We start from the raw sequence: 13,042 nt of genomic DNA on the forward strand, positions 1-13,042 counted from the left end.
ACTTCAGGTTCTCCTCCTCCTCCTCCTCCTCTTCTTCCTCCTCCTCCTCCTTCCTCCTCCCCTCTCTCTTCTAATGTCCTTTCTTTGTAATTTTTTTAAGCAACTGTAAGCTTCTCAGTTGTTGGGAGTCAGGCAGCATATATAAACTTAATAAATTATTATTATTTAAACTCATTCTCAAAATATGTGCAATTGTGATAGTTATTAAGGCTAGTAAGATCTAAGATTGCTTAAACAAATGAATTAATTTAAGTATGTAAGACAAGTCTGCAAGCAAGTTACATAGATTTTGTTAACGTGCAGCATTATGCGCTGGTTTCATCTCACTCTCCTAAGTGGAGTATAGATAGTACAGATATTCATAAATAGCACATTTCTTTCTTGTCCCTGAAGGAACAGAGTTGGATTCCTGAGACTAAATAAATCATTTGCTTTACTGCCTAGTGGGTCCTCGGTGAATTAAATTTGGTGGAATTCAACAAATTGTATTGATTAAAATATTCATTTGGGTTCAATATATTTAAATGTCTGAATCGATTTGAATAATTGATTAAAATATTTGAATTTTTTGCTTTACTTCACAACTCTTTCATTACACTTGTCCAACCTTGTTTAATTAAGTAGTGCAGACCACTCTGCTTATACCATTCAACAATATTGACACGTTAATAATCTATAACGAGCCGTAGTGCAAGGCAGAAACTCAATCTTTCTTTCTCATTTCCTAACATTTACTGGCTTTAAGTTTCAGAGACATTACTACTGATAAGTGTTCATGATTGTCTCTATGTCTTTCCTGCCTCTCAGTGCACTGTTATCTTCCACAGGCATAAAATCCCTGCCAGAGTAGACTGTATTTAATACTGGAAATGATGGATGGACATGGAAACTATTGAAAGGGGTTGGACGTCTTCTAGAGGAAACAGAGATGTTCAGGATCTCTGGGAAATGGTGAAGAAGTCGGGGAGGATCTTCATGTGCTTTAAAAAGTCCCCTTGTATCAAAGAATGAGATATCTTGAAAGTCCTGTTTTCAGATAAATCCGAGCTAATAACTGCCTTACTTATTTGGAGTGTATATCACTAATAAACTCTGCAATACTTTTTCTGTCATATTTTAAACATTTAGGACCTTAACGGCCACATTCGAAGTTCCTGAGACTTTATTAAATTAAGTTGCACGAGGTCTATTATAGGTTACGTACATTCCAGACTTTAACTGAAAAGAACAAAAATATTACGGTATTTTTTTACAAATTAACTTGCCCAATTTTTGAAATGTACTTTTCAGGTCTTTCTTGATTTGCCATTATTTTCACTAGAAAAAAAAATGCATGTGTGCAAGTGTCTATGCCTGCTTTCATGCTTTATCTTTAAAATAACATACCTAGAAATATTTATCTGGAACCTGTATTTTTATTCCCTTTCCAGCCTCTCAATCTTTAATTGAAATTATATTTGTCTGTTACTAATCTTGTTTCAATCTTGTTATGAACCTTTGTTTAACATTTCTTTGTAATCGGTTCCTCTGGTCTGGCATGCAAGAAAGCAGATTTTTGTTTATTTGTAGTATATAATTCAGCTTATTTAATTAGGAATTAAGTGAAGCACTCAACTAGATAGATAATCACATTTTTGTAGTTCTCCTTATACAGTTATAGTGAGAAAGTTTATTTTAATTTTTAGGGAGCCTCTGGTTCTTCCTATACTTGAAGAGGAAAATGTCACAATGTAATTCTTTGTGTATAAAGAAACTGTTAAAATGTACTGTTTTCCATTTATCATAGTCATAGCAGCTCATGCTTGATTGTTTAATTTGATGGCGGAATTATTATTTTTTAAATAATCTTTATTAGTTATACATTTTTTTAAAGAATAAGACATACAAATACAATTTTAAACATACAACCCCCCTCCCCTCCCGCGGTGACAGTCATTCACAGCCCAACTTTTTTTCCCCTTCCTCATTGTTTAGTCTCTAAGCAGCATCTTCTCGTTACAAAGTTCAGGGATCTATTACAATACCCATGTTCACTTTTAGTTCCCATTGTTAACAACTGCTATTTAACTTTCCCCGTTTTAAGTCCCTGCTGTTCTCCTTGTCACCCACATATACCATAGGTTCCAGCTAAGATAATGTTCCGTTTCTCCTTTGTCCCTCAGCCAACCCGCCATTCTGTCCATTTCTGCACATTCATAAATCTTTTTAATTATGGCATCTTCCGATGGTATGGTAGTAGATTTCCAAAATTGTGCATAGGTTATTCTCGCGGCCACAATTATATGTAGGCTCAAATGCCATATAGATTTACTCATGTTTTCTGGTTTTATGCTTAGTAGAAAATTTTCGGGTTTCCATTCCATGTTTGCCCCGGCAACCTCTTTTAGCCAGTTTTGAATCCTTCTCCAGTATTTTGTGGCCTCAGTACAAGACCACCAAATATGGTAGAACGTGCCATCCCTTCTTTCACATTTCCAACACAGTGGAGATAACCCAGGAAACATATTGGCTAACCTTGTTGGGGGGAAGTGGATGGCAGAATTATTTTTAAGGGGAGGTCCAAGATTTTTATATCCATCCTAATATGCTCGCCATGACACTACAAACAAGAAACCACCTGATGTACTGAAGGAAAACCCACATGAAACCAATGCTAAAACCAGTCAAGCAATCATTTATCCTTAGCCAAACAATGCTAGCAGAAGATCAATGTAGGCTAGCTATAGGATAAATTTATGAGTAAATCTGTTGTGAACTTTTGTGATGTTCTCCTAGAAAAATAGGAGAATATAATGTCAATGCATTAACTAGGACCACACATCTTCTGAATAGCTTTTATCCCTATAATTGCACTCAACAATAAACTAAAGAGCCACCATCAGTGAGCTATTGGAGAGCACTACTTGGTATGTTGTGTGGGTGCTTGGGTAATTTAGGGACGGGGAATTTTTTTGGTGGGTGGGAGTGTGTTTGGAGATTGTTATGTGTGTTGGGCCTGGTCTCTGGGTTTTATGTGAATTTCATTGTATGTGTAAACTGTGTATATACATACAATGACAATAAAATAAAGTATGTAACCGTGTCCTCAGATCTATTTTGGAAGAGCAACTGGTCAGATAGATGAATAATTTAAACTATCACCCTCCTTGCTTTCAAAATTACATATTAATATATCAAGCCTACAGAAATCAATGGTACAATGGCAGAGGGAATAGGCACAGGAAATTACATTCCTGAAAACCTCCTCACCTTGAAATTCTTACAAAAAGTCGAGCTGTCAACTTAAAATAAACATTGCCTTTGAAATTGTGAGAGCTGTGGTCGGAGATTTCTACATTTTATTACTTCTTTCTAGTATTTGAGTGAGAGGAATAGTGCTAGTGCATTCTTGTGCATGCATTGCCACAAAAGAAATCTAAAAAAACCTGTGGAAAAAGTATGTTTTATCCTTTCCCCATGTCACTTAGAGCCAGCTCATGATGACATTTTAAGGTTGGGGAGATGCACAGGGACATTTTCCCTATCTTTCAGTACAATAAGCTTTTGTTATGACAAAGGGGAGTAACCCACTGAAGCCACAAGATTCCAGAGACTCTTGTAACCTGATTTACATTCATTGAATTCTTTCCATTAAACAAAGACTGATGAGTTAAGTCCCCCCGCCCCTTCCCCAAGGAACATAGGTCCTCCCCTATTATAAATTAATCAGTTTTGGACCTTCAACTGCTTATCAATGTACAGCACTTAAAAATAAGTGGTGTGGGGCACAGGTATGTGGTGTGTGTGTGTGTGTGTGTGTGCGCGCGCGCCTGCACTGATTCTTATCCCAAAACCTGCATTCTTGCTTAAAGCACTGCATTTTCTCCGGACTTTTACACTCTTTTGTATTCCATTGAAGCGGATGGGAATGTTCTGCAATTCAGAAGCCATTAGCTCAAAATAGCTAGAAAGTTTTGTCGCTGATGCCTTAAGAACCTCGGAGTTTATGGCCAAAATATAAGAATCAGCTTCCAATACTTAAGAACCACCAACAGGGTTACACTATAACTCTCATTATCTAGTTCAGTGTTTCTCAATCTTGGCAACTTGAAGAAGTCTGGACTTCAACTCCCAGAATTCCCCAGCCAGCATTCGCTGGCTGGGGAATTCTGGAAGTTGAAGTCCGGACATCTTCAAGTTGCCAAGGTTGAGAAACACTGATCTAGTTAGTAAACGACGCGAGTTCCACACAGCAACGAGCAATCAACCCCAGGGTGACGGGACTTTCGGCGAGGGAACCAAAACCACCGAGAGACAAATGACAGAAAGACCGCGAGGACTCCCGGCGAGAGGCGGCTATGCAACTACGATCCCCACAATCCTTTGCGGCGGCGAGCCGATCGTATTAGCCGCCGCCGCCGCCGTCGTAAATAATAGATCGGCTTTTTAAAGCCTCTATGCCCGGCTCGCTTTACGGCCGCGAGTCCGTGATCCGCTTCCGGGCAGAGAGTTGACGGAGGGGGCCGGTTCGGCGGTGGGTTCCTTGTAGCCCGGAGACGTGACGCTTCTGGCTTTGCGATGGGGAGAAGCCGATTGTGACATTCTCTCCGCTCCCTCCCGCCCCCTCCTCCCTTGCCCGGACAAAGCGGGCCCCTCCAGGCCTGCCGGGATGGAGGAAGAGAGCATGGAGGAGGAGGGGGGCGGCGGCGGCGGCGGCGGCGGCGGCAGCATCAGTAGCAGCAGCAGCAGCTACGAGGCCTTCATGGACGACCAGAACCACAACAACTGGGATCCTGCGGCGGGAGGCCCAGGCGGAGCCTACGGACTGTCCCCTTCGCCCTGTCCGGGAGAGTCCCGTGGGCACAGCGTAGCCGAGGAGCTGGAGATCCACATGATGTCCGAGGCTGCCGTCAACGGGCCGGGGAAGGGCTGCGAAGCGCCGGGAAAAGGAGGGGCTGCTGCCGCCGCCGCCGCCGTGGCCGCCAGCATTAATCTCAACATCAACCCTTCGGCCTCGAAGTTTTGTGAGTGAGGCATCATCCTCGGTGTCCATTCTCCCTGCCTTCAAGATCGGAGGAGGAGTGGAAGTGCGGCCCATGGTTCCTCCCAGGAAGGAGGAGAAAGTGAACTAGAAAGGGAAGACCCAAAGGTGCTTTTTTTCAAGAGGCAACTGGGTTTTCTCGTTTTTCTTTGAAGACGTTTTGCTGCTCATCCAAGAAGCTTCTTCAGCTCTGACTGGATGGTGGGGAATGGAAGGATTTATACTCCTTGCAGACAGCTGGTATTTGCATCCTTTTAGAGCAGTGTTTTTCACACCTTTCACACCTTACACTATGTCACTAGTGTGCCGTGACATAGTGTAAGGTGTGCCGTGGGAGAATTACTTTATATATAGTCAATATAGGCACAGAGTTAAATTTTTTTAACATTTTCTAATGGTGGTGTGCCTCGTGATTTTTTTCATGAAAAAAGTGTGCCTTTGCACAAAAAAGGTTGAAAAACACTGTTTTAGAGGGTCGTTAAGGTCACCTGGAGGTTTATCTGTGTCATCAGGATCACCTGAGTAGTGCAAACTGGTGTGGAGCCGCCTTGGAACTGTTGAATGGACTGTGTGGTAGATTGGCAATAGATGATGTCGTATCCCTCCGCCTCTGTGGAGAGACGGCTGTTCAAGCTCAGGAAGGTCTTCAGCCAATATAACATACCTGCAAGCTTCAAACCCAAGAGTACACTGAAGCAGAAGTGTGTCCACCCCGAGGATAAAACACCCAGACAGAAACTGAGCAATGTGGTATATGCAGTACAATGCAGTGAGCCATGAACACATCTGGACATTGGAGAAACGAAACAACAACTTCATAAACGCATGGCACACAAAGTAGGAGAACAATCAGTCCATCTACATTTAAAAGACATGGGCCACTCTTTTGAAGACAACAAAGTCCATATTTTGAACAGAGGGGATCGCTGATTTGAAAGAGTGGTCAAAGAGGCCATCTATGTCAAAATTAAAACATCCCTCTTTCAACAGAGCGGTGGAGGGGAGGGGATATAGCATCATTTATCTCCAATCTACAACACAGTCCTTTCAATAGTACCAAGAAGGCTCCACACTCATTTACACCACTCAGGGGGCCCAGAGGACACAGATAAACATCCAGGTGACTTTAATGACCCTCTAAAAGGATGCAAATGACCAGCTGTCTGCAAAGAGTATAAATCCTTCCATTCCCCACCATCCACTCAGAGTTGAAGAAGCGTCTTGGATGGGAAGCGAAACATCTTCAGAGAGATGTCAAATCAGAAAGTCCAGTTGCCTCTTGAAAAAAGCACCTTTGGGACAACCATAATCTGGATGACTGAGAGTCTCCATAGACGTTTAGAAAAAGAGTTTGGCTCTTGCCAGTTTTTTCCCCCCAGCTGACCAGCAATCACTCTTTCCCCAGATTTACATTTAAGCTGGCGAGCCAAGCTGTCTCTTGCTAATTCAGTTTCTTCTCTTTCATGAACTGCCATGGACATCATTTCACTTTTTGGTTGGCAAAGGGTAGAGAGAACTAATTGATTTGGTGGTGGTTTTTGCCCTGAAGTCTACAAGTGCCCTTAAGTAAATAGTGGAATATAGAGATTTGGTTTTGAAGCTCAATCTAGAGGTACGTGTTTAGTGGTGGAAGAATGTCTTCTTCTAATCCCATTGACAAGCCACCAGCTGTTTTAATGTAGGGACTTAAAAAACACCCACTTGATAATTTTGAAAGCTTATTCTTTGTACTGTAACATTGTGTTACTGTTTTATGTGTTCTTTAAGAGTTGTATCTAGATCAGGGCTGTACTTAATGCAATTTGGTGATGGTTCATCAACCCAACATTTAAAAACATTTTTTGAATATCAATCTTCTTTCTGTGATACTTCAAGCAGCAATTAGTCTTCATTGGCTTGTAGAACCCTAGAGAAATATATAGCTAAACATTTTCCGATGAGCAGTACAAGATATATGTTAATATGTGTAATGATCTCTTTGAAAATATACCGTCTTGTTATGAAATATCTGTGTATATTTCTGCTATATTTTCATTTCAGAAGTGAAATGAAAACATAGCTATGTTTAATGTCAGACACTCTTACTTATGCTTGTTTAGAAACATGTAAATCTGTCTCAGTAGGCATAGAATTGGAATCTGAGTTAACACAGATGAATGTTCCATTTGAATCAGAAATAAAATGCTGAGGCCCAAGAAGGAGTGCAAAGAAGAGCAAAAAAGATGATAAGAAGTCTGGAGGGAATCTAAGGGAATTAGGGATATTTAGCCTAACAAAGAGACGACTTGGGGTAACATGATAACTATGTTAGGGGCTGTCATGGGGAAGAGGCAATCAATTTGTTCTCCAAAGCACCTGAGGGCAGGATTAGAAGCAATGTGTGGAAGTTGGTTAGAGGGAGATCCAACCTGGAACTAAGGAGAAGTTTTGATAGCAAGAAGAATTAATCAATGGAACAGCTTGTCTCCCAGAATTGAAGGTGCTTCATTGCTGGAGGTTTTCAAGAAAAGATTGAACAATATAGAATAAGGATTCCTGCCTTGATCAGGGGCTTGGTCTAGAAAACTCCAATGTCCCTTCCAGCCCTATTCTATCCCCATCCCACTCATGTCAGAGGTACCATTTAAGGCGCTTCTGGGTTGACAGGATTAACTGGTGACATCACTGTTGCTCGGCATGACAAGTTTCATGTCTCCATCAATGACCTGGAACAAATGGCAGGAACTTGCCCCACCATATAGCAGAACCCGGGTCTCGAACGCAGGCTTGCTAATCTCCAACCCAGGGTTCTAACCACCTGAGCCACCACACTGTATTATTCTATGATAATGTGGAAATACGCTTATCTCGTATATAGTTTCAGCTTTGCATTTAAGTTTTGTATTTGTTGATAATTATGCTGACTGCATTCTTTTTATCAATTACAGTATACTTTCTCTTCTAGTAATGAATGTTATAACAATAGAAGATTATAAGAGCACATATTGGCCAAAGTTGGACAGTGCCATAGATCAGCTTTTAACTCAGAGTCTTGGTGACTATATTCCCATTTCCTATGAACAAATATACAGGTAAGGGAATACAAATAACAAAAATATTGGTTCTGCAATAACAGATTATTTCAAGCTTGCATTATTTCAATGGCTTGCAAGGTGCTAATGAAAACTTTTAGTAAACGTGTATAATATTTAAAAGTACAGTGGTAATTCTGGCATTAGATTTCTAAGTATTTGGGCTTTGGCTACTTAAACTGAATGAAACTAAATGTACTCAGTTAACATCTTTCATTTTTAGGAATTTACTTGTTTCTATTTAGAAAAGCAAAGTCACATAAAAGAAAATGTTTGCATTTCTTCGTAAAATGAAATGTGCTAGACTCACTTTATGTTTTCAAACGGCAACTGAAAACAACCCTGGAGTTTCACTAATGAAGTGAAAAACTTAATGTATCGATAAAGGAGACTGTATAGGTTCTCTATTAATGTGAAGATACATGTATGTGCTTTGATTCTAATCAAAGAGTTGTCATCTGTAATACTTCCTTTTTCAAGACAGAGATCCTGTTTTTAACTGTGATTTTAATGACATTTAGACCAATTCTTAATTCAGGTGGAGTGAGGTGTTTATGCCATAGAAACCAGTGTTCAAAACAGAACTATTTCTATTTGGTATACTTAGGAGATAGAAGTAAGGCAACAGTGTATTGTAGTTGTAGAGCAGGGGTGTCAAACTCACGTTGTCACGGCAGCGTCATGTGACGTATCGGGACCTTTTTCCCCTTAGCTAAACTGGGCGTGGGCATGGCCAGCGGGTGATGCATCCATCCGGCCTGCAGGCCACAAGTTTGACAGCCCTGTTCTAGAGTTTGCCTCCAGAACTTTATAATAATACATAGTTGTATGGTTTAGAGTTGTATTCTTAGAAATATTAAGTGCGAGGGATAAAATGCTACGTTCAGACACTATTAATAATATTTAGCCACATTGAAAACAATTGAAGTTAGTTATGTGACTAGTCCTGTTGATTTCAGTGGCCTGAAAAGGTGGCTAAATAAGCTGAAATTCAGGCCTTGTAATGAAATATTGGAGGGACACGGTGGCTCAGTGGCTAAGACGCTGAGCTTGTTGATCAGAAAGGTCGGCAGTTTGGTGGTTTAAATCCCTAGTGCTGTGTAATGGAGTGAGCTCCCGTTACTTGTCCCAGCTTCTGCCAACTTAGCAGTTCGAAAGCATGTAAAAATGCAAGTAGAAAAATGGGGATCCGTTCCGTGTGCCTTTGGCATTTAGTCATGCTAGTCACATGACCATGGAGACGTCTTCGAACAGCGCTGGCTCTTTGGCTTTGAAAGGGAGATGAGCACTGCCCCCTAGAGTTGGGAACGGCTAACACATATGTGCGAGGGGAACCTTTACCTTTAATGAAATATTGAAGAGGGTTTCTTTTTAAAATTCTGTTCTGTCCCTGAAAAGAAATATTTAGAGTGTTGTATTATTATGAATAAAATGAATGCATCAATAACAAAATGAAACGGCATATTTGTTTAAAACATATCTTAATAATATGATGTGTTAACTAAACAATCACCTTAGAAATAAGATATTGCCGGACTTTAAAAATGGAATCATTATATGTGAGATAGCCTTGAGCTTTTAGATCTTGTGGAATTCTCTTTGACAAATACAGATCTGCTTCCACAAACCTTTTAATTAATATGTTTAGAATGTTATAAATGTATATTTAAAATCATATACACGCAGTCCTTGACTTCTAATAGTTCATTTAGTGACCGTTCAAAGTTACAACAATCTGAAAAAGTGACTTATGACCATTTTTCACACTTTTTCACACACACCGTTGCAGCATCACCATGGTCAAAATTCAGATGCTTGGCAGCTGGCTTATATTTATGATGGTTGCAGTGTCCCAAGGTCATGTAATCTCCTTTTGCGACCTTCTGACAAACAAAGTTAGTGGGGAATCTAGATTCGTTTAACAACCGTGTTACTAACTTTAACAACTGTGGCAAGAAATGTCGTAAAATGAGGCAAACTCATTTTACAAATGTTTTCACTTAGCAACATAAATTTTGGGCTCCATGTGGTCGTAACTCGAGCACTACGTGTATTTAAAATAAATTTCTACAGGCTTAATATTGTCAACTTATCATTGTTCCTGTATTTATTTCTGCAGTTGTGTGTATAAATGTGTGTGCCAGCAGCATTCGGAACAGATGTATAGTGACCTAATAAAAAAGATAACTAACCACTTAGAGAGAGTCTCAAAGGAGCTGCAGGTAAGAAGCTGCACAATTTCCAGTGATCTGTTGAAGTTATTGCTACCATAATTGCTTCCTATACAGAACTTGATTGACCTGATTTGCAACACATTAGTTGTGAGTAATTCTTGCCAAAGATGATATTAATACACATGGTGGATTTGCACATATATAGGTGTGGATAAGAAAAATCCCCATTAGGTTGAATCTGATCCCTAATGATTTCAAAGGCATGTTCATAGAACTTTTTTTGGCAACTATTATATTTGCCAATTGCCTCCTGAGATACTCTTTCAGCTTCCTGGACTAGCCTATGTCTATGACATTTCTTGGTGATCTCCCATTTAAGTACTAACTAGGTTTGACTCTATTTAGTACTTTGAGATCAGCCATAGCAGTGAACAAAATCTAGGATGATTGCTCAAATGAATGTGAGCAATTTTGATCACTTTGTCCCTAGGGAAGCATGTAGTGGATGCGTGCAGTATGTATCTTTTATTTTTAGCTAGCTTAAATTAGCCTTTTATCTTCTTGCAGAACTTTGGATTGGAAAATTTATCAGCGTTCAAGCAACTTTTGATTACATTGTACATTCATTTGTGTTTTCTTAGGTTTATACAAATATGCTGTTCATTTTTACTCTGCTTGTTTAAAGAAATGACCTCCCTAATTTTACAAAACTAGGATTTTTACTGACCAACTGAAAAGACCTTTTTTTAATCACAGGCATTGGTTTTTTTTAATTGAGAACCTGGTTTTAATACTGACTTGTCTCTATATGGACATTTGCTGCTTATTAACAATTAGCCAGCATGACATTAGAAAATCAGCAATTCACTGACAGGAGTGAACGGCAATAAATTAGTTTTTCCCAAACCTCTTTAAATCTATACTTTGCATGTGATTTTGCAATAGGTAATTTAAGAAACACTTAAATCCTTACCACTCTTATAACTCAATTACATTGTCAATTAAAAGTGTGTATTACTTGGCTGATCTGCAAGCACATACATTTTGTAGCTCTTAAACTCTGGTCTGATTAGTAGTAGTTCTTTTATCTTGGGGGAGAAAATACAAGGATCTTGGTAATGCACTTCTTAAGGTAATTATCTTCCCTCTTTCAGCAAAACAGAACATTGCTGATAGTATGCAAAAGTCAGCTTTCCAGAACAGGGTTTTTAATATAATCCAACTTTCAAATCATCCTGTTTTGAGGCTAAAACTTATCTGATGTCAGGACCAAGTAACCAGTAATAAGAGTTTAGTTCAAAGCACTTCGAGTTCATTACATGCTTTTATTTTCATTTACACAAAAATCTGATCTACTAACGGTCAAGGAAAATTGGCGCTAGATAAGAGCAGCGGAATTCAAGAGGGTCTGGACTTAGTGAGAGCAGAACAACTCTAAATTGATGATTCCTTTGGCCCCACCACCCTCAAGCTCAGCCTGGTCATTTCCTGAAAAATTTACTGTCCAGCTAAGCCTAAGGATAATGAAGAGAAATTCAGCCAGAGTTCACTTCTTTATTTGCTTACACCCGTAGTCAGAATCTTGCAGGCTAAATCCTTAACTACTGTCATCCTATGTCCTGGGAGTTTGTAGGGAGTGGCTATCCTTATTCCCCCCCCCCTTTCTGTTTCCTATGTAGCTCTGGCCTGTGCTGTCTTTTGTCTGGCCCCCTTTCTGGATTGTGCTCCTTCTTGGGAAATTGCTGCTTCACTACAACTATCCCATTACATTAGATCCCCCTCTCACATATACTTCCAGAGTTGAACAACTTCCAGATCAGTATGTTCCAGGAAAAATAATAATAAAGGATCATCCCTATGGAATACTGGATTGTTCTACATTCAATTGGCAACATAAGGATGTATTCCTTTGTTCTGAGATTGAGCAATGAAATTACCCTTACATTACTGGAAGTATTGCCTGATTAACATACATATTTTAGGCAAAGATTCTTCTCTCCTATCTATATCTGACTGCCTTTATTTATTTATATCTTGAATATTTTATAAAAATAATAAAGGAAAGGGGTGAACATATCTAATGTTCCCCCCCCCTCCTATTTTCCTCACATCAACAACCTTGTGAGGTGAGTTGGGCTAAGAAAAATTAATTAGCCCAAGGTCACCCAGCCGGCTTTCATGGCTAAGGTGGCACAAGAATTCAGTCTGCTGTTTTCTAGATCAATACCTTCATCACTGGATCAAACTGGCTCTTTTCATGTGTTCTCTGAAAAATTGTTGTAGGAAAAAGTGCTCTCTGTATGTATGTGGGAAGAAGCAACTTTCATGAAATGAATTTCCATCTACCACAACTCCATTGATAAAATATGCTATCCTTGCATGTGTAACTTTATGCTGGAAGACTGAATGATGCATTTTTCATTTTATTAACCAAACTCATTACCGTGTTTCCCCAAAAATAAGACAGTGTCTTATTTTCTTTTTAGTCACAAAATATGGCTTGGGCTTTATTACGAGGGGAGGGGTTGCCGGGCGGCTGCTCTCTTCCGAGCGGGCTCCCAAAGAGCCGCGCACGGCCTAATGGCCGAATGGCTTTGTTGCGCTGTTGCAGCAGTGCAACACAGCAGCCATGAAGCAACCACGCTCCCAAACAGCCACCCGGCAAACCCCCTTTCCAGCCGGGCATAGCGCCATTCACTGGCCTAGCGGTATCACCAAGCCGCATGAGCACCTGTTTGCCTCCGCCCGGCTCCTGTGGCTTGGCGCCTTTGAAATGC

At 40.0% G+C, this 13,042-nt stretch overlaps 1 protein-coding gene across 1 annotated transcript in view; it reads left to right on the forward strand.

Annotated features, from left to right (window-relative positions):
- The first annotated feature begins 4,432 nt into the window (after window positions 1-4,432).
- The window catches only part of CACUL1 (CDK2 associated cullin domain 1), a 39,169-nt gene continuing 30,559 nt past the window's right edge, over window positions 4,433-13,042 (forward strand). Inside the window, 3 exon segments of the mRNA XM_032225682.1 lie at window positions 4,433-5,003; window positions 7,965-8,091; window positions 10,211-10,313. Coding sequence (XP_032081573.1) covers window positions 4,649-5,003; window positions 7,965-8,091; window positions 10,211-10,313 — 585 coding nt within the window. The 5' untranslated portion in view covers window positions 4,433-4,648.

Source organism: Thamnophis elegans, chromosome 10, assembly GCF_009769535.1.
Source record: "Thamnophis elegans isolate rThaEle1 chromosome 10, rThaEle1.pri, whole genome shotgun sequence".
NCBI lineage: Eukaryota > Metazoa > Chordata > Lepidosauria > Squamata > Colubridae > Thamnophis > Thamnophis elegans.